Raw genomic sequence first — 24305 nt, 5'->3', positions numbered from 1 at the left:
CTTGCATCTTGTCTCTAGCAGTTGTTGCTGGTAACGCCTCCCTCGACAACCCGTCCCTCTGTTTCATTGTCCTGCCCTTTTTGGCTCGACCGGCCCGCGTACAGCATTTTCAGAGCCACACGCCAAGCTCACATTCAAAATTCGCACATTCCCCCTTACACCACCACGTCTTCTGGCCGTTATATACTCGCTCTCGACCAGTTCCTCGATGCGCTCGACTTAATTCTTAATATCATAATCTGTCCAACACCACCGCGGCGTCTGGAACCCGCTGCCTTGCCCGAGTTTGAGTCTATCAAGGCCGATAAAGCACGCATTACTTTTGCTTGAACCGTTTTCCGATCACTCACGCACCCCCCCCCCCCCCCCCCCCCCCCCCTTTGGAATTGACTTGAAAGCGTTTACCTTGCTCGTGCGGCTCTATTATTCACTGGCCTTGCATTGACCACCCGCCTCCTCGGTCACGGTTAATGCTTTGCCTAGTCGACCGGCATCTTGCTCAGCTATACGATGCGTTCTGCCACCTTGGTCTACCTTTCGCTGCTCTTCACGTCCACACACGCTTTCTTTCCCTGGCCTAGTCCGGAGTGTCTCGAAAAGGGCGACTGCGTCTTGCCAACCAAGAGGCAGTTGAAGGGTGGAGATGAGCTCGGGTCTGATGTTGTAGATGCCGTCAAGGTTATCAAGCTCCCCGCCTCCCAGCTCGGCCCTCAAGCCACACACGATTTCTCGGTAAGTGGAGTTGCCTTGTCTAAATGATTCCTATTCGAATGCTTCCCTTGTGCTTAGACACTGGTTTGGGGACTATGTGTTTTGTAATTGTATCCGGCGCCGATGTCATGTATTTAAAGCTAATAACCCAACTCGTAGACAACAAATTCTGAATCCGAACGAGTTGTCCGCGAAGTGGAACGCCTCACCCGCAAATATGCGAGATTTCAATCCGCTGCCGTCCGTGAGAAGGCGTCGAGGTCCAAGAGACAGAGTCAGTACCGTATTGTCAAGGCTGCCGATACCAAGCTCAAGAACGCGGTCGGTGTGGCCCAAGATGGCACCGACTTCTCCTACTTTGCCCAGGTCAAGCTTGGTAACAACAAGAAGCCTATGTGGATGCTCATGGATACTGGAGCCGGTACCAGTTGGGTCATGGGTTCATCGTGCAAATCAACAGCGTGCGAAAAGCACGGCTCGTTTGGCCCTCCCGACTCTGCAACGTACAAGGTCACCGGCGAAACCTTTTCCGTCGCCTACGGATCTGGCTCTGTAAAGGGCGACAAAGTCACCGATACTTTATCCTTTGCTGGTATGAATTTTGACTTTCAGTTTGGTGTTGCCAACGAGACCTCGGATGACTTCAACCACTTCCCCTTTGACGGCATCCTCGGGCTTTCGATGGCAGGCGGCGAGACGGAAAACTTCATGCAAGTTGTCAAGAACTCCACGCAACTTCCTGCCAACATCTTCTGCGTGTATCTGAGCAGGGCAGCAGACGGACCCAACATGAGCGAAATCAGTTTCGGTGTATGCAACCCTGACAAGTACACTGGCGATATCACCTACACCGCAGTTGGGAACGCACTTGGTGATTGGGCAGTTCCTCTGGACGGCATTGCCTATGATGGCCTCAAGTCTGGCGCGGCAGGTAAGCTTGCTTACATTGACACCGGTACCTCGTATGTTTTTGGTCCCAAGGACGATGTTGCCGCGTTCCACAAGAACATCCCCGGATCTACTGCGGACGAGGCCGGCACAACCTACAAGGTGCCGTGCGACAGCAACAAGGATGTCACGTACACCTTCTCCAATATCAGCTATATTATTTCCGCCAAGGATTGGAGAGGCGTCCCTGGCGCCGATGGTACCTGTATAAGCAACATATACGGTCACGAGGTCGTGACGGGAGCCTGGCTCCTGGGCGATGTCTTTCTCAAGAATGTCTACACCGTCTTTGATACGGATCAGAAGCGTATTGGTGAGTTTCGACGGTACTCTTGTGCTGTACGTTGATGTGTGCTAACTGTATATTTCAAAAGGATTCGCCAAGAGAGTCGACCCACCGCCAGTGACGACCACGTCCAGTAGCGACTCCTCGACCACGCCACCAGTGGTTGGTAACTCTGACAACGCCAACATTGGGACTGCTGTGCAGACGCCCAAACCCGGGCTCGGATTGGGCGGTCATGAGACTGCCGCGTCGGCAATTACCGCGTCGGCAACTGCCGCCGCGCAGACTTCGCCCGTATCCCATTCCGGTGCGGCATCGTCCGCCTCTCTCACTGTGGTCAAGGCAGCCACTGTCGCCACTTTTTGCCTTGTTGCCTTGCTGGGATTCCACTGAGGAGTAAGATTTTTTGACTTTTAAGCGCAGTGATCTGACGATCGCGAACCCAAATGGGACACTGGATAGTTACGTGCACATGATACCCCCTTCAGGGACCGACACAGACGGCCCCCTACATTACGGCCATTGTAGATATAGATATAACTTGTAATGGTAAATAAAAGCGTCTGATTCTTGCTGGTCAAATCACGGCTTCTTTCCGATCTTCTCATTGAACTAGCCAGTCTTCGCCGGTTCCTGCTTCTCGGCAGATCTTGATGTACGATGGAGACTTGATCGAAAAGAAAATCCTGTGATTCACTATTCCTATTGCTTTTGCCTTTGTTGTCAAGGCCTCTCCCACGCTGCCCCCGTCACTGCCCTGGCCGAGTTTGCTTTTCCAGGTGTGCATACGTCTGTCAAGGAGAGTAACCATATTACAACAAGCCACAAACAGTTGCTGCGAACACACTGTCGGCTGGTACAACGTCTACGCTCAGAAAGTGTATTGGAGCCGTCGCAATGGAACAGTAGACGCGTGGGTATTTTTTCTCTGTTTGTGATGAGCGTTGTGTCTAGACTTCCTCTGCGTCTTCTTCAATAATACGAAGTCTTGCTTTTTTGTTATACAATAACACACACCCCCTTTCCCCCTTTCGCATGGTATTGCTTATAAATTCTCTGAGTTTTCTACCATGCTGTCCCAGTCTGTATCAGAAGACTGTCATTTTCCTACTCTTGCCATGTCTAAAATAAAACAGAGGAGCTCCTTTTACTCTTACAGGTACGATCCAGTTACATGCACTGCGCCGGCCCGCCATCGTCTGTGTACAAGTTAGCACCGAAACGGTGTGAAAATTGGAAACGGGTGTAGGGGAGTAGACTTACTGCGAATCATCTTGGCGATCGCTTGTACCAAACTGATCACCATGACCAAGGTGCCAAAAACGACGATGCCCGCGGCAACGTATGTCTTCCACGACCGGGTAGTGAGCTTGATGTAGCATAGCGGCGGGAGAATATACGCCATCGCGCACGCCGAGGTGGCACCCACGAGCTCAAAAACGACGCCAACGTCACATGTGAGAAGACTAATGACCATGGCAGAAACAACGAGGGCGGAGCTAAAGATGAGGTGGAGGTTCATGTTGAAAGGCTCGCCCGGGAAGAAGTAGTTGAACATAACTTCGCGGCAAACAAATCCCTCGAGGGGAAGCGTCGTCAGCATGTTCAGACCAAAGCACAGTCGGGCCAGGGTGACCATCACATTGTCCGAGGGGAAGTTGTTGAGAACGTTGCCGAGCGTTTTGTCACCAAAGGTTAGAAACCCTGCCAGGGCCATCAAGAGGCAAGCAACCATGGAGATGCCGGTCGAGTAATGCGTGACGCGTGAAAAGCGGTCGATCGTCGGTGTTTCGAGGGAGCCATAGATGAGAAGGGAATTGTGGTGGCAAACGAAGGCTAAGGAGTGTCAGAGGAGCTTGTTGGTGAGATGGTCTGGGGATCGGGAGCAGGGAAAAAGGGATTTATATACCGAAAGAAATCACACCGATGGCTTCAAAGATGCCGGTATTCACAGTCAAAAGGGCGGGTGAGAAGGAACCACGCTCTGACTTGGGAGTAAGAGCTCCCTGAACCACGACGGTTGTCACGATGACTCCCATGCTAATGAGAGCCAACGTGCTTGCTTTCGCCAGCTATACAGGTCTCTTTAGCTTTCGGTCCATATACCGTTTGTATACCATATTACTCACTTTTGCGATATCCCGGTATAAGGTCAACGGGTAGCTGATGCCTAGGACAAAAATCACAATGACGACCTGCCTGTTCGCCAAGAGACCAAACACCGGCATCTGCCTCAAATCGGGCCAGATGGCCATGAAAACGGGTGGTATCGAGTCGCCGACGATGATTCCAAAGGCGACCATGCCACCGAATGCAAACGCCCATTGCGCAACGGAGATGGCGATGAGCCCAGTCCTGCCGAAGCAGTGTTCCACTGTCCCCTGGAAACTGTTGCTCCCGGAAAGCTTGCTGTTAATGACAATCAGGCAGATAGTCCAGTCGACGACAATTGTAAGGACGACCAGCAGGATGGTGCCGGCCAGCAGTCCAGCCTGCTTGAAGGCGTAGGGCTGACCGATGATGCCAGCGCCAATGATGGAATTGGCCATATTCATAAAAGCCATGCGCAGACCCGACTTGGGTCGTGCGCGCTCCTGCTCAGCCCACTCATGTACGTCTTCGCCGCCGGCGCCCCAGGGACTGTTGGCGAGAGCGACCGAGGGAGCCTCGATGTCGGTCAGCAGGGGCAGGCGGTGGTGCTCGTCGTGGTCGTCGCCGCTGGGTGCGTGCTGGAAGAGCTCGTCGTCGACGTCGAAGCTGTCGCGGCTCTGGCGGGCGGAGCCAGTGCTCCTCGTCATAGAGGCGCGCGGCGGCGGCGGTTCGACAATGGAGGGTATGGGGTTGAAGCGGACGCGGTTCGGCGTCCGTGGCGTTCCGGGCGAGCGGAGGGATGTCGCATGCTTCGTCACAAAATACCCGCCGCCGGCGCCGCTGGCGACGCTGCCGTCGTGAGGTTCATCGTGGGTGAGGGGGTCGTCAGAGAGGAGGCTTCTGTCCTCTTGGCTTGGTCCGGAAGCAGCTTCCGGGTGGTGGGAGTCGTTTCGGTTGGCTCCATGAGTTGGGGCCTTGGCCATTGTAAGTTATTGCGATGTCATTTTCCGGCAAAAGGGGGTCTGGGGGGGAGGACGACGGGATGGTTGGACGGGCGAGGCTTCGTAATTGTTGAAGGTCGTCGTTCGTCGTCGTCGTCTAGGTTCGATTGTAGTAGAGGAGGAACTCAAATTTGCGACTGGGTATTTCTGTGTTCGTAATCGCAGGAGCGTTTAACTGTCGGTCCCGTTCTGTCGACGTTGCAAGCTGGAGCTTACCTGACCTCAGATGAGGGTACGTACCCTCTCTCTCCCTCTCTCTCTTCCAAAGTTAGGGGACCGGGAGCTGTCAAGATACCGAAGCGCCTTAGACAGGGATGCATGCACCATTTAATGGGGGTAGTCATGTACTGGAATGTACCAATTGGTGATATCAAGGTGAAACGGTACAATTGATTACTTCCAGTACCCGACTGCCGACTAGGCATTTTCCGCTCTCCTCCCTACCTGTTTTTTTCACCTGTGTCTTCCACACAGAAAACCGGGCGGATTCACGGCCAGCGGGCGCCTTATCGATGAAAAATATTCCGACCCAACTCTGCGATAACAATAACGAGCAGCACGCAGCTTACAGCGCAGTCAGACAACAAGAGCCTTTGCAACGTGCCCTTGAGCCGCCGAAAGACGTCCAGGGTAAGACACTGCGCCTGTTTAAGTGCTTGGTCTGGCTGACGACCTACCTATTGCTTACAGCCGAGACATTGCCTGCGTGTTGCCGACTAAAATCGATTGGACGCCCGCTGAGTTTCGAAGACAACCACTCGCTCGGGCCCAAGCTACCGTACCGACAGAGTGTCAAGGGCCGTGGATGACATGACGCCCGCTTGCAGCTCAGCTCAGCTCAAGTCTTGATCGGCCAGTCAGTCTCATGGCTGCCGTAGCCCCGCCATCACTCTACCGGTAACATTTGTTTCTGTATGTAAGGGAGGAGAGTCTCTCTATCCCTCACATCCGAACCGAGTCCACGAAAATCAGCGAGGCGGGGAAACCAATTCCTCTTATTTCTTTTTGCACTACACACACACACTTGCACACACCTACGGTATTCTTGCGTGTCTCACTGCTTTTACGTGACCCCAGCAGCCAAGCTCGCGCCTAATCGCATTCACTCATTTCATACATACGTACCAACCTAGGTACCTACGGTATTCTGAGATACAAACTTGTAACTGTTCACTCGCTCTTATCTTTCGTCACACGCCCCCCCCACACACCCCGCCGGCGCCGAGCTCGGCTGTCGCCCGGTTCCCCCCGCCCGCTATAGACATGGACACCCCGCCGGCGCCATACGGCACCCCCGTCTCCGCCGGCACCGACCCAGCGATTATGCAGGCGCTCTCGTCGTCGGCTCATATTCCTTCGTTCGAGTCACATCCCTCGGCGGCCACGGGGCAGTCATCAGCAGCAGCAGCCGCCGCCGCCGCCGCCGCCGCAGTAGCTGCCTCCACGACAGGAGCCGCCCAAAGCCGCCCCTGCGACATCTGCCGCCAGCGCAAGACACGATGCGTCCGCGAGGAGGGCCTCGACAAATGTGTCATGTGTTCATTCCATCGACAACCGTGCACGTACCTTCGCGGCCCGCTCCCGCGCAAGCGCCGGAAGGCTACCGATCCCCCGGAACAGCGCCCGTCCACTAATGGTTCCGCCTCAGCGCCCGCAGGTCCTCCACCCGCTCCCGTCCCGCTGGACCCTCAGGAAGAGATAACGTAAGTGTGATGACAGTTCCTTATCGCGGCATACACCTCTGCATGAACGAAACTCCGTGGCTGACTTCAGTCAACTGTACTGGCGCACCATGCCCTTCCTCCTTCATACGTTCTCGCTGTTCCTATTTGTTGAACCCATATTGCTGGTCGCTCCAGCCCCAGACGACCTTGCCCCTCCTCCATCTACACGTCTCCTTATCATTGGTTCACTCCCTCCATTTAACGACATTCCTGGTCTAACAGATCTGTTCGTACGTGTAGACAACCCTCTCCCGAGTTGCTAGAGGCCCTTTCGCCTTCCCTCGCCGGCTCGGAACACGCCGCAACCTTTAACCAGCCCTCCCTGCTCGACGGCACTCTTGGTCTGCATCTCAAGACCCATTCCGAGTACGTTGGCAACACGAATTACCGGGAGCCCTCCCTGCTGGACTTACACCGGCCTCATGACCCGGCCGTCAGGTCCGTCCGCCGCCTTGATGAATCCACTGTCTTTCTCATCCACCGCGACCGAGAAACTTCTTCAGAACCTCAGAGAATAGCCGACCTCGACGCCATAGAAAAGGTCGTCCACCCCCTCGGCTCGACACTTGTGAACCTCTACTTCCGCATCGTCCACCCCAGCTTCCCGGTCCTCCACAAAAAAGTCTTCCTGGAGAAGTACGCCCGCTCCTATCATGAGTTCTCCCCGCCCCTATTGGCCGCCGTCTACCTCCTGGCCCTAGACTGGTCTCTCTACGACCGCACCCTGGCAACCTCCTCGTGGCAACCCGACCAGGCCGCCTTGGAGGCCCTAGCCCTTCGCACCATGAGCGATGACATGAAACGACCCAAGATCTCGACCCTCCAGGCGGGTTTGCTTATCCAGCAGCGCTTCCGGAACAATACCTGGACCTTTATCGCTCAGCTCATCGCCCTGGCACAAGACCTCGGCATTCACGTGGACTGCAGCGACTGGGCGATCCCGGACTGGGAAAAAGGCCTCCGCCGCCGCCTCGCCTGGGCGCTTTTCATGCAGGACAAGTGGGGAGCTCTCGTCCACGGCCGGCCGTCGCACATCCGTCTCGACGAGGACTGGGACGTGCGGCCATGCTGCGTCGAGGACTTCCCCGAGAACGCCGCGGACGAGGAACACGATCCGGAGGGCAGCGCTGAGGTCGTTGTCGGTCGCGAACTGTTCCTGCGCCAGATCAAGCTGTCTCTCATACTCAGCGACGTGCTCAGCACATTCTACACGGCCAAGGCTACCCGTCGCGGCGGCACCCTCGACCAGATCGGCACCGTAGGCGTCGCCGAGCTCGCCAAGCCCATCGTGATGATGCTGCGGGAGTGGTACGCCAAACTCCCGGAAGCCCTACAGCTGCAAGAGACGCGTCTCAAGAAGCTCTCAGCAAACGGTAGTCATCCCCCAATTCCTCACTCTCCGACACTCTGAATTTAAACCACTAACACTCCCAGGCTCCCTCCACCTCGCCTACATCTCCATAGACCTGGCCCTCCACCGCTCTCTGGTTCGCAACATCTCCTCCAGCGCGCCGCCGGAGCTCCGCGTCGCCATCCGCGCGGGCGCTCGCGCCCGCCTGGCCTCCGCCTCAGGCATCATCGCCAACCTGCAGATGGAGCACATCCAGTCCTTCTGGGGCTTCGCCGCCTCGGCCCAGCTCGCCGGCATCGGCTCGTTCGCGGGCCTCCTATGGGCCACCTCAGACGACGACGCCGAGGCCATGTACTACGCCGACCGCGTCGAGGAGTACCTCTGGAGCCTGAGAGTGCGCGCGCAGGCGGCGCCTTTCGTGAGGGAGGCGCTTCGAATGCTCGAGTCGGACGTCAGTGGGCTGGACGCCGTGAGGGCTGCCGCCGAGGTCAAGATGTAAGGTTCGAAAGGCCGTCCGTCACTGCCCCCAAGGGAACCGCCCGGGGTTGCGGTCATGGTGCCATGTGGAATAAAAATGTACATGGTTTTATTTTCGTTTTCTTTTTCTATCTGGGGAAAGTTGGATGGGCTTCATTCATGCGGCAAGCTTTTCGAATCTTAGTTTCTGGGATACCCGTACACAATACCTTGTATGAGAGGCTGACGGAGCCTTCGACTGTTTACACCATGTTATCTATCTTATAAAGCTGGCAGAAGCTCTTCCGAGCGCTACAGAAATTCATATCTATCCAAGCAACGGTGTGAAGCGCCTTTAGTCTAATCGAACTCTTGAAATAAACAAAACCGATCTATAAGTCATCAAGGCTCGCGCAAAGACAAAAGAACAGGGAAAGCGAAGCTCTTCATCTGCCTTCACTGCGTCTCAACAATAAGCAAGTCGTCGTACGGCCCAACAATGTCCCCCTCTGCAACCAGCATCTTAGCAACCCTGCCCTTGACGGGACTCCCAATCTTGATCTCCATCTTGTTCGACTCGATCCACACCAGCGCGTCGCCGACCTGTACCTCGTCCCCAGCCTTGACGTCGCACTTCCAGCACCGGCCCGGCATTTGAGCCTTGACCCTCTCGCCCGGCACGTCGACCTGGCATTCCTCCCTAAAGACGCCGCGCCTCTCGGCCTCGGGCGGGTGATAAGGCTGGAGCAGCTCCTCCATAAAGGGCGCGCTGCGGATCGCCTCCGCACGGATATTGCGGGTGGCCTCGATGTCGGCTTTGTTGGCCTCCAGCCAGGTTTCGTATGCCTCGAGGTCGAGGCTGCCCTCTTCGACTTTGACGAGATCCGCTATCCGATCCTGGGCGATGGCGGCGTCAAGGTCAGCTTCCGGGACGGGGTAGAAGGATATCCTGTCAAAGAGGCGGAACAGCCAGGGCTTGGAGTCGCTCCGTGATACAACAGCGGAGGCGGTAACGTCGTCCCAGATGGGCACCGTGCGCCCCACGAGCTGATACCCGCCAGGCGAATCCATGCCGTAAATGCACATGTACTGCCCGCCAATGCCAACAGCTCCGCGCGGTGTGTAAGAGCGAGAGGGATTGTATTTTGTCCCGAACAGGCGGTGGCGAGGGTCCAGGGGCACAGCGCAAGGGGAGCCGAGGAAGACGTCGCCAAGGCCCAGCACAAGAAAAGTGGCGTCGAGGAAGATGCGCTCGACGTCTGCGGGTGAGTCTAGGGCGTTGAGGTGCTGGAGGAAGTCGACGTTGCTCGGGAGCCAAGGTGCCGTTGCACGAATGGTGGCCACATAGCGGGCTACAGCGGCGCGGGAGACGGAGTCGTCGAAAGCAAGAGGCAGGTGGAATGTGCGAGAGGGGATGGAAGAGGGGACCGCGTCGCCTAGGGAGGCCTCATGCGCGCGGAGGGCGGAGAGAATCGTCGCGGGCAGGGCCTTAGATGTATATTGCACATGTAAAGTGCGAACCCCAGGGGAGAGCTCGAGAACGCCTGGGATGGGATGTGTCTTATGGCGGGCGATAAAGGAGAAGATCTGGAAACTCTGGCGAAGCGAGAAGACGTCTTCGGTGCCGAACTCGAGGAGCATGGCGTTGTCGCCGGCCTGACGGACGGTGATGCACCGGCCTGCGCTGCCGATGTCACCGAGGAGGGGGTTCAAGTCTGGTATTGTTGGGCTGTTGGCGAGGGGGTCCACGTCCACCGCCAGGGGTGTAAGGTCGGCTATGGACTTCTCAAGGGCGGATTCAAGAAAAAACGCATCGTCAACGGTGATGGGCTGGAGTTTCACCTTGTCACCTGGGCGGAGTTGGCCGAGTTTCCACATTTCGGCTGAAGCTACGACGCAGAAGACGACAAACCCGCCGAGGCTGGGTCCGTCGCAGGTAAGGATTACAGCTTCATCGCCAGTAAAGCTGACACTGCCGACGGAGTAGGGGCTATCATGGATGTTGGACGGGTGCAAGCCTGCTTCGCCGCCCGTTTGCCGGGCCCACTGTGGCTTGGGACCGTCGAGCCGGATGCCGATGCGGTTGCTGTTGTAGTGGACTGTCCACTCACCATCAAAGACTGTGTTAAATCCCTGCTCGGTGAAGTGCTCAGGTGCAGAGTGTTGTCCAGGAACGACACCGATAGACCAGTAGGCATTGATTGGGTCAGCCGGGAGGGGTATGGAGGGTCCAGAAGCAACCGATGGAAAGGTAGCGGCCATGCTGCCTATTGATATGAGGTCACCGGATCGCAGGCTTCGTCCGTTGTGACCGCCGATTTTACCCAGCGCAAAGGTGGAGCGCGAGTTGAAGACCTGGGGGACGGCAATGCCCCCGCGGATGGCAATGTAGCTACGACACCCGGATGTTGCGGTACCAATCAAGAGTCTCTGTCCCTTCCGGACAGTGATGCATGTGTTCAGGTGAACAAAGGCATTTTCAAGCCTGACTTCGGCGGAGGCCCCTGTGACAGCTACAACAGCATCGCAGTGGAAGAGAAGGTTGGGTCCGTGGATAGTGCACTCGAGACCAGCGGCGCGGGAGTCGTTGCCAACCAATCTGTTGGCAAGCCTGAAAGAATAGTTATCGAAGGGTCCCGATGGCGGAACGCCAACGTGCCATAGTCCCTTGCGGCCCGGATAATCTTGAACAGTAGTGAGAGTGCCTGGGTCAACAACTTCGAGGATGAGCGCATCGAACGGGAAACTGTTGAGCGATGTCGTGGTGAAAGCCCCGGATCTGAACATCTCGGATGCGACAATGCAGCGGGCGTATTCCAAGTTCGTCTCAATGCCCGTTATCACTGTTTGCTCCAAGGCATCAGCCAGCTTCGCAACCGCCGCCGCTCGATCTTCGCCCGTAGCAATGATTTTGGCTACAAGCGGGTCGTAGGAAGATGGCATCTCCATACCAGCCATAACCCAAGTATCGACACGTACGCCTTCTGGGAACGATACATCCAGAAGGTGGCCGGGAGAAGGACGAAAGTTTTGAAGCGGGCTTTCTGCGTAGATGCGTACCTCAATGGAGCTGCCCCTCACCTCGAAGCCTCCTGGGTTATCGACGAAAATATCCTCACTGTTGCCAGACGCGACGCGAACCATGCACTCAACCAAGTCCAAACCAGTCACAGACTCCGTCACTGGGTGTTCAACTTGCAGTCGGGTGTTGACTTCGAGGAAGTAAAACTCCGAGGTGTCGATGTCGTAGATAAATTCAATGGTGCCGACGTTGCGGTATTTAACAGCAGAGGCAAGATCGACAGCGGCTTGGCGCATCCTACTTCGAACATCTGGCGGTAGGAATGTGGCAGGACTCTCCTCGATGACTTTCTGGTTCCGTCTTTGCAACGAGCAGTCTCGCTCGCCTGCCGACGTGACGTTGCCACATCCGTCACCGATGACTTGCACCTCGATGTGACGGGCGTTCTCGATGAAGTGCTCCACGAAGACACCAGCATCGCCAAAATTAGCCTGCGCCAATCTCTGAACACTCTCGAATGCCTCGACGAGCGAAGCAGAATTATTGCAGCGCTTCAGACCGATCCCGCCACCGCCGGCAGTGCTTTTCAGCATCACAGGATACTGTATGCGCTCTGCCTCGGCGACAGCCTCTTCTGCACTCTTGAGCAGTTGTTTACTGCCCGGAACAACAGGAACCCCGGCTCCAACGGCTACATCTCGAGCAAGGTGCTTCAGCCCAAGTTGTCTCATCTGATCTGCTGTTGGCCCGATCCAGATCATGCCCTCTGCCTCTACTGCAGAGGCAAAAGCAGCATTCTCGGCCAAGAAACCGTAACCTGGAATGATGGCGTCTGCACCAGCACACTTCGCGAGCGCGATGATCTGCACACCGTTGAGGTAGGTTTCCGAGACGGATTTGCCTTCGAGGGGAAGCGAGATGTCGGCTTCGCGAACATGGGGCGAGCGAGAATCGGAAGCAGAGTGGATGGAGATGGCTTTCAATCCCATTGAGTGCAAGGTTTTAATGATACGAACAGCAATCTCTCCACGGTTCGCAATGAGAACAGACTTGATGGCACTGACTGCCGATTTAGGTTCTGTAAGAGGGGCTTCAGAGGTGAGTGATGTGATAAATGTCCGCCAGCCTCCAAAGGATGTGATGTCGGTGGCATCGTCGAGTCCATAAGGCTCACAGATGAACCCGGGAGCCCAGCTTCCGTCCGCAAGCTCAATGGAGCCAATTCCGAGAGGCGAGGGAACTGTGCTCAAAAAGCTGCCCAACTCCGCTATAGGCAGGTTCCAGACTTCGACCTGAATAGCGCTTCCGCCATTTGGGGTGCGCTTTAACCCTGGCTTCTTCACCGTACCGCCGGAGTTGAGAGAATATAACTTGTAGTTTGGGGAGGTCGTCGTGGCTATTTCTAGTTTTCCTCCACGAGACGTCAGGTCTTTGTTCAGAGGGAACCCCGTCAGATGAGCACCTACCACCACAAGACGAGTCGTCTTCGGCTCGCCCCCGACGATAGCGACAGAGTTGCGTGCTTCAACTCTTTCCACCTTGGTTGCGCCTAATGGCCGGGGCTCGGTGGAGAGCCATTCTCGGGCCATAGAAAGCAGCTTGGGTTCATCCCAGGTCGATGAGATCAGCGTGATACCGAACGGCAGTCCATCCGACCTGAAGCCAGCAGGAATCGCCAGGGCGGTCCAATCCATGAAGTTGACGAAGTTGGTATAAGTACCAAGGTAGGCATTCTCCTTAATCGGCTCCCGAGCGAGATCCTCGATCGTAGGGAAGGTGGGAGTGGTAGGAACGAGGATGGCGTCAAAGTGGCCGAACTTGTCTTGGATCTCACGGGTAAGGTCCTGGCGAAGATACTCGGACGCGAAGAGATCCGCCGCATTAAAGCCCTTGGCTTTGAGAATGATCTCTCGCACAGTTGGGTCCATCTTGTCTTCGTGTTCCTCTATGAAGTCCCTGATAGCAGCGTAACGCTCAGCCACCCAAGGACCCTCATAAAGCAGGCTGGCGAGCTTGAAGAGTGGAGAGAAATCCTTTGGCTCAAGGGCCCACCCGATGTTCTCTGCCTTGACCAGTGCCTGCGCATAGGCTGCGGCTTGCTCCGCCTTACCGAACCATGGAGGGTTGTCACAAATTGCCATGCGATGGCCCTTGACTGTACTAGGCGTGTTGGGACGAGCTCTGGAGAAGGAGTCTTCCGGGTCGAAGCCCTCGGCTGCGGCCAAGACTGTCTCGGCGTCGTCGACTGTGAGAGCGAAGATGGAGACGCAGTCCAGACTGCGACAAGCCGGCAGCACTCTGGTTGTACTGAGGGCCCCTCTTGTGGGCTTCAATCCCAACAAGTTGTTCAGCCCGGCAGGCACGCGACCGCTGCCAGCGGTGTCAGTACCCAGGGAGAAAGGCACGGCGCCCCTTGCAACGACCACGGAGCTTCCAGAACTTGAACCACCACTGACCCTCGTGGGGTCAAAGGAGTTGGCCACTGGACCATACGGCGACCTCGTACCCACAAGGCCCGTGGCGAACTGGTCAAGGTTGGTCTTACCGAGTACAATGGCACCGGCTGCCTTTAGGCGAGCGATGACGGTGGCATCCCTGTCCACAGGCCCAGTTGCAAAGCTGGGACAGGCAGCGGTAGTAGGGAAGCTGGCGACGTCGATGTTGTCCTTGGCCGCAAATGGGACCCCGAAGAGTGGCAGTGAAGCACCCGATATGCGTAGGGATTCGGCGTAAGCCCATTGCTGCTCGATCTGTAGTTGGGTGGCCAGGGCAATCCACGCCTTCGAGTTTAACCTCGCTTCAGACTCACGAAGCGACAAAAGACGGACGAGGCCGCCCCCGGCCTCCTGTGCCTCTCTCCATTCCGGTATGGTGAGAGGGAAATTTTCTTGGGCAGTGGTACCTGTGGAAGGGTGAGTTCGTGTCAGTATACCCCTCTAGCGATTGGTATGGCCCAGCCCGGGAAGCACAGGTTTGCAGGGCGGGTTCAACGCACCCATCATGTACTATGCCAAAAGTATCGGGGTAAATTAAAGAACAATGCGAGTTATTTGCTGACCGCTGCTCGTCCCAGGGATAGCACTGGTAGAACTGGACTCGAATCCCTATTTATGGTCAGGGGCTGGTCTTGGATCTAACTGCAAGCGCAAGTTCATGAGAGAGGCCGTCGTCCGCCTCGAATGTATTGCTCGGCAAAGCCTGCGGGCTCTCATGTAAGTCGCCGGCGGGCGTTGTTGTATTCGATCCATACAATACTTTCGAGACTGGTTTAGGTACCTAGGTAGTCAAGATAGCCGATCCAATGATGGGTGCGGTGCGGGCTTATCGCAACGACGCTGAGCAGATGCAGATGCGATGCGATATGGGCGAGTCGGCCGAGTCGTCGGATAGCACAGACCCCTGAGCAATACGCTGTCCAAAGGGTGGATACCAACCAGAATATTGGCTTTCTGGGGATGTTGGCAAAAAGGGTAGACCTCGGCCAGCCCGGCGGCTTTGAAGATCCAGTAGGGCCGCCGGCGGGTGAGGTTGGTTTTTGGGACGATACTTGATGCCAACCTACCTACCAGCCGGTACCGGCTGGTCAAGTTCGACTCTTGCAACGTGGGGATTACCTAATTTTGGGTACCGAGTTACCTAATCAAGCACTTCCGCCATGGCTCGGCAACTGCACTAAGCCTGCCGCAAAGCGTGGCACAGCAGGACCAGCCACTGGGTTTACGGAATCCTGCCTTCAATAGCCGACTGTCACATCTCTCGAATATCCACCCAGATCAAAGTGGAGGAAGGACGTTTTGTTGCTCTAAAGTAGGGTTCACTTGGGAAACGTTGTCAGCAGCCACCTAAACCACCTTGCTACGTAGTTTAATTACAGTCTCCAGATGGGCTGAAAATTCGCTTTCTTCCGAAAGCTCAGCCCTTCCCCTCCCCCTCTCCCCTCTCACTCAAACACTACTGACATCGTCCGATCTCATCCGCGCACCTGAGTCGCCGTAATCGCCTTCACAACTTGCCGGTCTCTCATGTCACGACTGTTTGCCAAGACGGTATCAAGATTCAAGAGTGTGGGTTTTAGAAATCTCTTACGAGATCTTGAGTCGCTCGTGAAAACCTTCACATGAGCGGGCGACAACGCGACTGGATGATGTTGGCTGCGTATGTTATGAAGTGCGCCTTCCAATCATGTAGTGGCCGTACAAGTGCGCTCATGGTGTGTATGCCACACGATACGACGTTTTTCTCGGGCTATCTAGGTAGGTATCCTCTGCCTACCTAGACAGTCCCTTTCTCACCGTCTTTCTGCCCGGACATGGTAAAGGCTCCCTCAAGAGCTTTAACGAGACTCCTGTCGCTCCAACCATATAGACGCTGCTTCAAGCAAACAACCAACCGCCCCCGCTGCCTTGATTGGCCAACATGCAGGGATGCGAGTCGAGCCGACAGGGATCCCTTCGGAGGCTGGCGCTTGCGCCTCTTCCCCATCACATCCTACTGCCCAAAATAGCCAACCAGAACTGGAGCTGTCTGAGACGAGGGGGTGTAGTCCTGCATCAATCGCGTCTATTGTGTCTTCACAAGTCACACTGCATTGCATAGGTATATATGTCTGCTTAGTGGCGCTTCTCTCGACGGCCGCCGCCGTTGTGCACTAACCCCACACGAGAGTCACCATCCCAACGAAGCGCCGCTTCCTGTTCTATATAGCCGCAGTTCCCTTCTTTCCCCAATATATTCCATTGCTACTGTTCCCCCTTCTTTTCTTGGAACCGGTTGTTTTACTCTGGCGATTCCAGTTTTTCGGGAGGCCGAGGCCGTTGTTTGATCCTTGTACCCACCGGACTGCTTGCTATCAAGTCGGTGCCGCTCCGTTGTCTCATACATCCCATCTTTACTTGAGCAATACATCACTTGGTCGATATGGCTACTCAAACCGGGACCGCCTCGAGGAGGCCCAAGTTGTCCTTGTCCATCAAGACATCACCGGCTCCTCACACAAGGATTAAAAAGTCACTGTCTGTTGTCGACCCCAGGGATCCGACAGCTTTCAACACTCTCTCCAATGTCTATGTAACCGCCATTGAGAGGTCAACGTCTGAGCCGCTGACTGCCATCGACACTTCGCAACAACAGCCTTCGCGCTTGAAGACGGGCCCGAAGCCTCCCCAGCTACGCATCCAAACACCGTATGCCGTCTCATACCCCGAGACACCGTTGACCGCACATCCCATTTCCCCCGGTGTTGTGACGGAGATGACCTTTCCGAGTACCATGACCGCAACCCCGCCCCTGTCGGCTGGTCCCATGGACTCGAACGGCCCTCCGATGTTTGGGTTCTCTCCAATCGACACAAGGACCCCTTTGACAGCAATCGGAGTCACCAATCCGCCAGAGCCGCGTTCCCAGCGGAAACGCAACAACCTTTGCCTGTCGGGCTCGAAGCTGCCATACACTCACCCTCGCTCCCTTCACAGTATTCTTCGCAACTCGCCTCTTCCTCCTCCGAGTGCGAAGACGCCCATATCACCGCGGCGCCAATCGCTGCGCCTGCAGGAAAAGGCAGCCCGCCGGGTCGCTTACAACAGCCCGATCGAGCAAACCATCATCACGGAAACATACACCAGGTCTCATATTGACTTACTGGCCGAAGATGTGTCACCGGCGTCACCGACCCCGGCCCAGGAACCAAACAACGTCCTCGACCTTGCCATGGCTTTCACGAGCGACGAAACGCGCGACGGCGGCATGACCCCAGGGCCATTCGAGGAGATGAGGCGGCGAATGGCTGGGCTGGCAGCCAGCTCGCCGACGGCAAGCCCTTCGGGCGGGATCAGGAAGCGGAAGCGGAAGGAGAAGAAGCGCCGCTGGGTCTGGACCATAGGCAATCAAGAGGAGGATGAGGAGAACCTAGGCGGGGCAGTGGCGGCGTTGCGGGCGGCCGAAGCGGCGGGACAAATATCAGAGCCTGCCCAAAAGAGGCATACGGCGCCGGCGGTGCAGGCCTGCGGAGATCTCCCGACGCCTAGCATCGAGACGTTTGAGGAGGCCGGCGATATTGACATGTCAGACATGAGCAGCGTCTCTTGCGATCAGGGCCTCACGCCGGGGGATATGGATCTTGATCTAACGACGCCGACGGTGCCCAAGCGCCTCGTGTCACAGAGCGACTGGCTTGGATCAGCGGACCTGATTAACCCGGAGACCGGTAGCAGGCGGGACACGCCCATACCTTCAGATATGGCGGTCCGTTGACGCGGTGGTGGTGGACTGAATGTTATCTAATTTGCTTACGGTTGAAAGCGCTTGAGTCTCGCATTGGGTGGTGCTTGGAGTCGTCGAAAACGTGGCTTTGCGGGTGTAGGATATGTACTAGTAATCACTTTCAGGCTAATGATAACACGAAGCAATATGACCATCATGCCCTTCCTTGTTCATACCTATGATGAATGGCTGTGTGGTTTCCCAAGGCGCATTGGATCTAGGGAATGGCGTGGGATAGGGATTCAGCGGTCTCCGCCAAGCCCCTGCGGATGTTTGGGCAGCGAACTTCGCCGGCAAGGTGCCAATCAAACCGGCATGAAGTACAAACCGGCCAATGGATTGGCCCAGAGACGCATGATGAGGTAAGCCCGGCCGGCATTCGGAAACACCCACCTTATTGTCAGAAGCGGAGACAAGATCGAGAGTGGACTGACGAGGACGACCTTGGCTTGCGTAAGCGGTTGTGGTACCGGTATATTTGTGCCATAAGCCCTGCAAACGCAATCGTCGTCTCGGAACGGCGGCACCCATGTCCATGTCCGTGTCCACGAGCCGCACGGGAAAGCTTACAACAGACTGACCTCAACATAAAATTAGTACACGTACACCTGGGCTGAGATTTTTTTAGACCCTGAACTGAATCCACGATGATTCAACCGAATCGCTCGCATGGGTCCGTAGTCTTGATTTCTGTTTCCCCCTCTCATTAGGGAAGCACTGCATGTACCGAGCCGGCTGATTACCATCAGATGTATTCCCACAAACCAGCCGTCAATGAGCGGAGCAAATGGTCCAATTGCACACCCCTTGAGCTCTCCTACTTACTTTGCCAGCTGCTGCCAAGCTCGACAAAAGACAAACCTAAACCCGGAGCCAAGGAGCGATAACCCGAGGGAGCCACGCCAGCGAAAGCAGTGACCACCAATGAACACCATAGAACACGCGGCCAGAGCTGATGTCTTTCCCCAGCCATTTACGCAAGCACGTAGCGATCCCTGCCGCGGATCGGCCACAGCTCGTCGCATCGTTGTCACACAGCCCATCGAAGAGGGGGGAAAACAGGTATACAGGCTGGAAGGGTAGCGGGAATGTCGACCTCTATCTTTTCGTACAAAACGCCACGCACAACAATTCCGTCGCAGCCAGTTAGAACGTAGTAGTCCAGCCACAGTTCTGTGTTAGTGTACCTATTGTTGTGTGCGACCTCAAGAGGTACCACACTGCCTTGACAAGGTAGGTAGGTACCTTGCTTAGTACTTCGGCCGAGTGTACAGATACCGGCACCTTGGCTCGATGAACCATTGACCCAGAAGACAGTCTACCACTTACCTATAGAGAGGGAAAGGGGTACAAAGTAAAGGAATGACGCCGAAAAAGGAGCAGAGAGGCACGGAGGGGGAGGGAAGGCGAGGGATGAAAGAAGCAAGAATTATGGCAGGCGTTCGGGCCGTGGAGACTTGTTCCGTCATCATCATAGGCTGCAGGGAGCTGGGGGTGCTTGCCGGGGGTGGGGCCAAACCGTCACTTAGTGGGCTTTTCAGCAGTAGGTCGCAAGACAAGCTACGTCATTGACCATCACAGCTTCCCAGCCAGTCCAACCCGGAATGCAAGCTGCAGCTGAAAAGAAGGAAACTCGACCAAGCTAAGGTGCCGGTTGTGTGTGTGTGTTAGAAGGGTGCAATGGGTGAAGCTGAAGGAGCTATGAGGCAATCGGAGGGGCGCCTTTTCCACCTTCTGGCCAGCTTTTTTAATGCTGTTTCTCAGCAATCCGCGTCCCACATCGCTAATATTTGTATATCGCATCTCCCAAGCTCTTGAACCACCGCTCTTTCGGTTCTGTTGGCCGGATTACTTGATGCCGATTGTCTTCGCCTTCTCGTTCATTCAACCATAGACGCTGGCTAACTGACGGAGCAATACCTGCTTTCGTTTTGGATTCGACTGCATAATTCCAGCTACGACTGATTGCGGGGTTGTGCATGGGAGCAAGATGAACATTGACGAGCACAAACTGCCCACCGGCGGCCAGCATTACAGCGCCCGGAATAAGATCCCCAACATCCACGAGTTCGTCGCCCAGCTCGACAAGGAGAAGCGGGAGCGCGATGCTGCCATCGAGGCTGAGGACAAGGAGCACCTGAAGATTGAGAAACAGGCCCAACACCAATCCAACGGCAATTCTTCCAAGGTCCATGTCCCCGAGAAGAAGGACCGCAAGAAGACCAAAACGGTTCGGGACCCCGTCACTGGTAAAGATGTTGAGATAGAAAACCCCAAGGACGACTTCAAAGAAGTCGTCGATAACCCTCAGGTAGACAAACGTTACCTCATATTCTGTCTGCCATGCTCAAAATGATCATGCTAACATGGCAATGGTGCAGATTACCGTTCCCAACCAAAATCTCGGCAAGGATGCCACAATTGCCACGTCCTCGGACCAGTCAGGCGAGGAGTACCGATACGCGCAAGACGTTACAGCACCCCCCGCTCCAGTCGAGCCCGGAAGCACAACCGACGTGCCAATTCACAGCGAAAAGACCAACGTCAACTTCTTCAAGACCCCGAGTGTTAGCTATGAGCCCATGTTCGAGCACGTTGAACGGCGAGCCAACGTATTGTGCGCCGGAATCTTCTTCAGCATCATCATTGTCGGCAAGTTCTTCGGCGGAGCACTCTACGGCCTGATCCCTCTCGGGTTCTGCGTTGCGTCCGGTGTTTTCTTGTGGGTGAAGGACCTCATCACCCAAGGTAGAAATATGGAATGGTCTAGTGAAAAGGACCGCGGTGAGACCGCCACGGTCAACCTTGTTCCCGAGTCCGTTGAGGTAATGACCGTTTCTCCCCGGCTGCTGCTCCTCCTTTGCTAATAAACTGTCAGTGGATGAATACTGCTCTGGGAATCATGTGGAATCTGATCAACCCTGAGATGTTTGCAGGTGTTGCCGACACCCTCGAGGACGTCATGGTTGCTTCAGTTCCCGGAGTTATTGAGAATGTCCGTGTCGCCGACATCTCCCAGGGAAGTAACCCGCTTCGAATCCTTAGCTTGCGCGCCCTCCCGGATCACCACGTGCAAGACATCAAGGACGAGGCCCACAGACAGAACCAACGGAACACCGATCCCAACGAGCTGGCGGCCATGGAGCAGGCCGGTTCCTTCTACAACTTGGAGGCGTCGGTCGCATACCATGCGAAGCCATCCGGTGCTGACGTCTCGTCTAAAGCCCGCAACATGGGGATGCAACTCGTCTTTTACCTAGGTGTCAGGGGCCTATTTGGGGTTCCCCTTCCAATTTGTGAGTAAAAAACGATTCCATCTTGCGAAAGCATTGTCTGACTGCTTGTAGGGGTTGAACTTCAAGGTCTCGTCGCTACGGCCAGGATCAGACTCCAGCTTACCCCTGAGCCTCCTTTCCTCAAGACCCTTACCTTCACACTCATGGGTATTCCCAAGGTTCAAGCGGGCTGCACCCCAATGATTGAAAAGGGTGTCAACATTCTCAACTTGCCCCTCATCTCTAATTTCGTGAACTGGGCTATAGGCACCGCTGCTTCTATGGTAGGTTTGGCGACTCTTGAGCCATTGGGTCCACCGCTAACAACGATGATAGTACGTGGCCCCCAAAAGTATGACGTTGGACTTGAGCAAGATGCTCCAGGGCGACGACATTAAGAAGGAGACTCTCGCCCTCGGTCTTCTCTTCATACGTATCCACAAAGCAGTCGGTCTCAGCAAGCAGGATCGTCGGGGCAGCGAAGGAGGAGGCTCTGATCCTTACATCACCATCGCGTGGAGCAAGTTCTCGAAGCCTCAATTTTGCACTCGTGTCATTCAGGATGACTTGAACCCCATCTTTGAGGAAAGCTGTGGCCTTTTGGTCACTGCCGACCTAATCAAGGCAGATGAGCAGCTCTCGGTCGAACTGTGGGACAGTGATCGCTCATCGGCGGACGATATCGTTGGCAAAGTCGAATTGAGCATTCAAAAGCTTATACAGCATCCTGGCAAGATGTTCCCTCAGGTTTCGAAGCTTGCTGGCGTCAAGGCTGATACTTCGATGCCGGGAGAGCTCCACTGGGAGGTTGGCTTCTTCGGCAAGACCCAGTTCCGCAAGGCTCTTCGCACCGATGGTAAGGATGTCAACCTGCCTCCTGAACTGAAGGATAAGAGGGAGCTTCAGGACGAGAAGGGAACTATAGAGAACGAAGAGGAAGATGCCGTTGAGCACACCCCGCCCGATCCCTTGTGGCCCTCTGGAATCCTCAGCATCGTTGTCCATCAAATTGTTGGATTGGAGCTTGCCAACGTCAAGGGCTCCAATGGTAATCGCAAAGGTCGCGAGTATGAGCCTGCCCGTCTCGATGCCGGCGAAGTCAAGGAAGAACAGGGAAGCAAGTTGCCAAGCTCCTACTGCACAATTCTTGTCAACGATGAGTTGGTCTACAAAACACGTACTAAGGCGGTGTCCTCGCAACCTATCTTCAACGCCGGCACGGAAAAGTTTATTCGTGACTGGCGATCAGGCGTCGTTACCATCACTGTTCGAGACTCGCGCAACCGTCAGCACGATCCAATCATCGGTGTCGTACCTCTCAAGTTATCCGACATCCTGCAAACCGGGAGTGAGGCCACAAGATGGTACCCTTTGGACGGCGGGGTTGGGTACGGAAGAATCCGCATCTCGATCCTCTTCAGATCCGTTGACCTTCGCCTACCGCCAACTCAACTGGGCTGGGACGTTGGCACGTTCGAGTTCACCTGCCGCGAAATTACAGCAGTCGGTTACGGTCACTTGAAGACCAAGGTCAGACTCCGCACGGGCGGAAGCTCGGCCAGCATCAAGAGGAACACGTGCACCAAACTTGAGGGCCAAGAAGGGTTCTCCTGGGACATTAGTGGCGAGAACAAGCATGGCAAGATTCGGCTACCTGTCCGTTACCGTTACCGATCCCCCGTCTTCTTTGAATTCTACCCGCCAGGCAAGCGTCGCGCCGAGGCATTTGCGTCACTATGGCTGCAAGATTTCCCTGATCAAGAGGAACAGGATTTCGACATTCCCATCTGGAGGTGCGACAAGGGTCTACGTCTGTCGCAGAACTATATCATCGAGAAGAATTTCAAGGACGTGCCTGATATTCACATTGAAGAGCTTGGCCGACTCAAATTCCGTGGTCGCTTTTCCCCCGGGACCGACCGTGACCACATCAAGTTCGTCACTGACAACGATTCACGCGAGACAATCGAGACGTGGGAAGCTTGTTTCGCAGAAGGTGTTCGAGGCGAAGAAGTCAAGGCTGAAATCCCCCCCGCAGTACAGAAGCTTCATGACGAATCTCTCACTCATGGCCGAGACGTTCTTGCTCAGGCTGATCCAAAAGAGAAAGCGAAGTGGCTGTCCAAAGATGGGACGGACTGGAGCACAGCTTTCGGCCAAGATCCGACACAAATGATCGATGGCGAGCAGGAAGATCTCAACTCCGAGGGACGCGATGATTTTGACGAACACTATGACGATGACAGCAGCAGCGACCTCGATCTCGGAGTTACGGACGCCAGTACCAAGGCAGATAGCGATGGAACCCGGCAGTCGGTCGACAGTATGGCCAGTGAGACACCTTCCAATGCCTCTAAGAAGAGCAACGGTGCCATTCAGGCTCTCAAGGACTACAAGAGCCGGAGCCGAGATCTGCATCGCCAACACCGCGGGCTGATGCAATGGCGCCCGATGCGTAACGTGCAATTTGCGAAAGACGAGGCCAAGTTTGCCGTCCGCAAGATGACCAAGTTGGGCTCTCTCAATGGACGTAAGCCTGATGTTGACACGGAGGTCTAATTCCCCTCTCTTTTGTATTAATCGAGATGAAGCAAAGCATCGAGGAAATGGGCACTGGGAAATTGGGCCCTTTTTTTTGGATTTCTTACGGCCTTTCATAATGTTTATGAAGTATATCTAAATTCAAGCAAACTGTAACGAATAAGGAAGGTGGCGTTGATGGGTGTATTGTAGTCAAAACAGGCAAACATCAGTTTTGAACAGCAATCCGTCTCTTTCATCTGTGCTATGTGCTAAATAACCACAAGTCTTTGAAGTTATCGCTGTTTTCAGAGGAGTCGGTTGGCTCATTCAAGTTATGCTTGGCGCGGGGAACCGCTGTGGAACGTCCACCCCACAGACCGGCCGGATTCTCGCGGGGGTTCGGACGAAGTGGACCGGCATGGCGGATCTGGCCGGGCACCCCTTGGTGAAGGCAGCTGCCAACGATGGAAAGAGAAGTCCTGGCCTTCGTTTTCTCATATTGAGGAGAAGATAACATCGACTTCGAATTCTGGGGGCAGTTGCACCCGGTTACGTGATCTGCTGCCGCTTCTCAAGATGGACCACAGTCAGCCATCAATCATGTTTGCTTCACCCCAATATTACCACTGTTCGCCCAAGCATTGGGGCGGACCGCCAAA

General features: G+C 55.3%; 6 protein-coding genes across 6 annotated transcripts; 4 read left to right on the top strand and 2 right to left on the bottom strand.

Moving 5' to 3' along the window:
* Positions 1-377: 377 nt before the first annotated feature.
* On the top strand, positions 378-2545 carry LY79DRAFT_551347 (eukaryotic aspartyl protease). The gene is made up of 3 exons (XM_060557638.1): positions 378-732; positions 871-1972; positions 2034-2545. Exons 1-3 carry the CDS (start codon positions 511-513, stop codon positions 2336-2338), a joined length of 1629 nt encoding a protein of 542 aa, XP_060414892.1. The 5' UTR covers positions 378-510; the 3' UTR covers positions 2339-2545.
* Positions 2546-2854: 309 nt separating this feature from the next.
* On the bottom strand, positions 2855-5019 carry LY79DRAFT_685206 (transmembrane amino acid transporter; the record flags this gene model as incomplete). The annotated part of the gene is made up of 4 exons (XM_060564640.1): positions 2855-3144; positions 3209-3781; positions 3855-4017; positions 4075-5019. The coding sequence occupies 4 exons, from the start codon at positions 5017-5019 to the stop codon at positions 3116-3118; spliced, it is 1710 nt and encodes a 569-aa protein (XP_060414891.1). The 3' UTR covers positions 2855-3115.
* Positions 5020-5970: 951 nt separating this feature from the next.
* On the top strand, positions 5971-8818 carry LY79DRAFT_174568 (fungal-specific transcription factor domain-containing protein). The gene is made up of 3 exons (XM_060551248.1): positions 5971-6740; positions 7002-8134; positions 8196-8818. Exons 1-3 carry the CDS (start codon positions 6301-6303, stop codon positions 8609-8611), a joined length of 1989 nt encoding a protein of 662 aa, XP_060414890.1. The 5' UTR covers positions 5971-6300; the 3' UTR covers positions 8612-8818.
* A 206-nt stretch (positions 8819-9024) lies between these two features.
* LY79DRAFT_579149 (urea carboxylase) lies at positions 9025-14589 on the bottom strand (the record flags this gene model as incomplete). The annotated part of the gene is made up of 2 exons (XM_060560004.1): positions 9025-14492; positions 14586-14589. The coding sequence occupies 2 exons, from the start codon at positions 14587-14589 to the stop codon at positions 9025-9027; spliced, it is 5472 nt and encodes a 1823-aa protein (XP_060414889.1).
* A 1450-nt stretch (positions 14590-16039) lies between these two features.
* Positions 16040-18263, top strand: LY79DRAFT_551336 (uncharacterized protein). Its single transcript, XM_060557637.1, has one exon. It carries the CDS (start codon positions 16508-16510, stop codon positions 17837-17839), a length of 1332 nt encoding a protein of 443 aa, XP_060414888.1. The 5' UTR covers positions 16040-16507; the 3' UTR covers positions 17840-18263.
* A 1148-nt stretch (positions 18264-19411) lies between these two features.
* Positions 19412-23927, top strand: LY79DRAFT_174522 (C2 domain-containing protein). The gene is made up of 5 exons (XM_060551247.1): positions 19412-20159; positions 20230-20673; positions 20727-21144; positions 21196-21407; positions 21460-23927. The coding sequence occupies exons 1-5, from the start codon at positions 19839-19841 to the stop codon at positions 23680-23682; spliced, it is 3618 nt and encodes a 1205-aa protein (XP_060414887.1). The 5' UTR covers positions 19412-19838; the 3' UTR covers positions 23683-23927.
* Positions 23928-24305: the final 378 nt, after the last annotated feature.

The sequence above is a fragment of the Colletotrichum navitas genome (genome assembly GCF_030913465.1).
Source record: "Colletotrichum navitas strain CBS 125086 chromosome Unknown LY79scaffold_24, whole genome shotgun sequence".
NCBI classification, from domain to species: Eukaryota; Fungi; Ascomycota; class Sordariomycetes; order Glomerellales; family Glomerellaceae; genus Colletotrichum; species Colletotrichum navitas.
The sequence above is the reverse complement of the archived record's forward strand: the minus strand, read 5'-3'. Positions and strand labels throughout refer to the sequence as shown.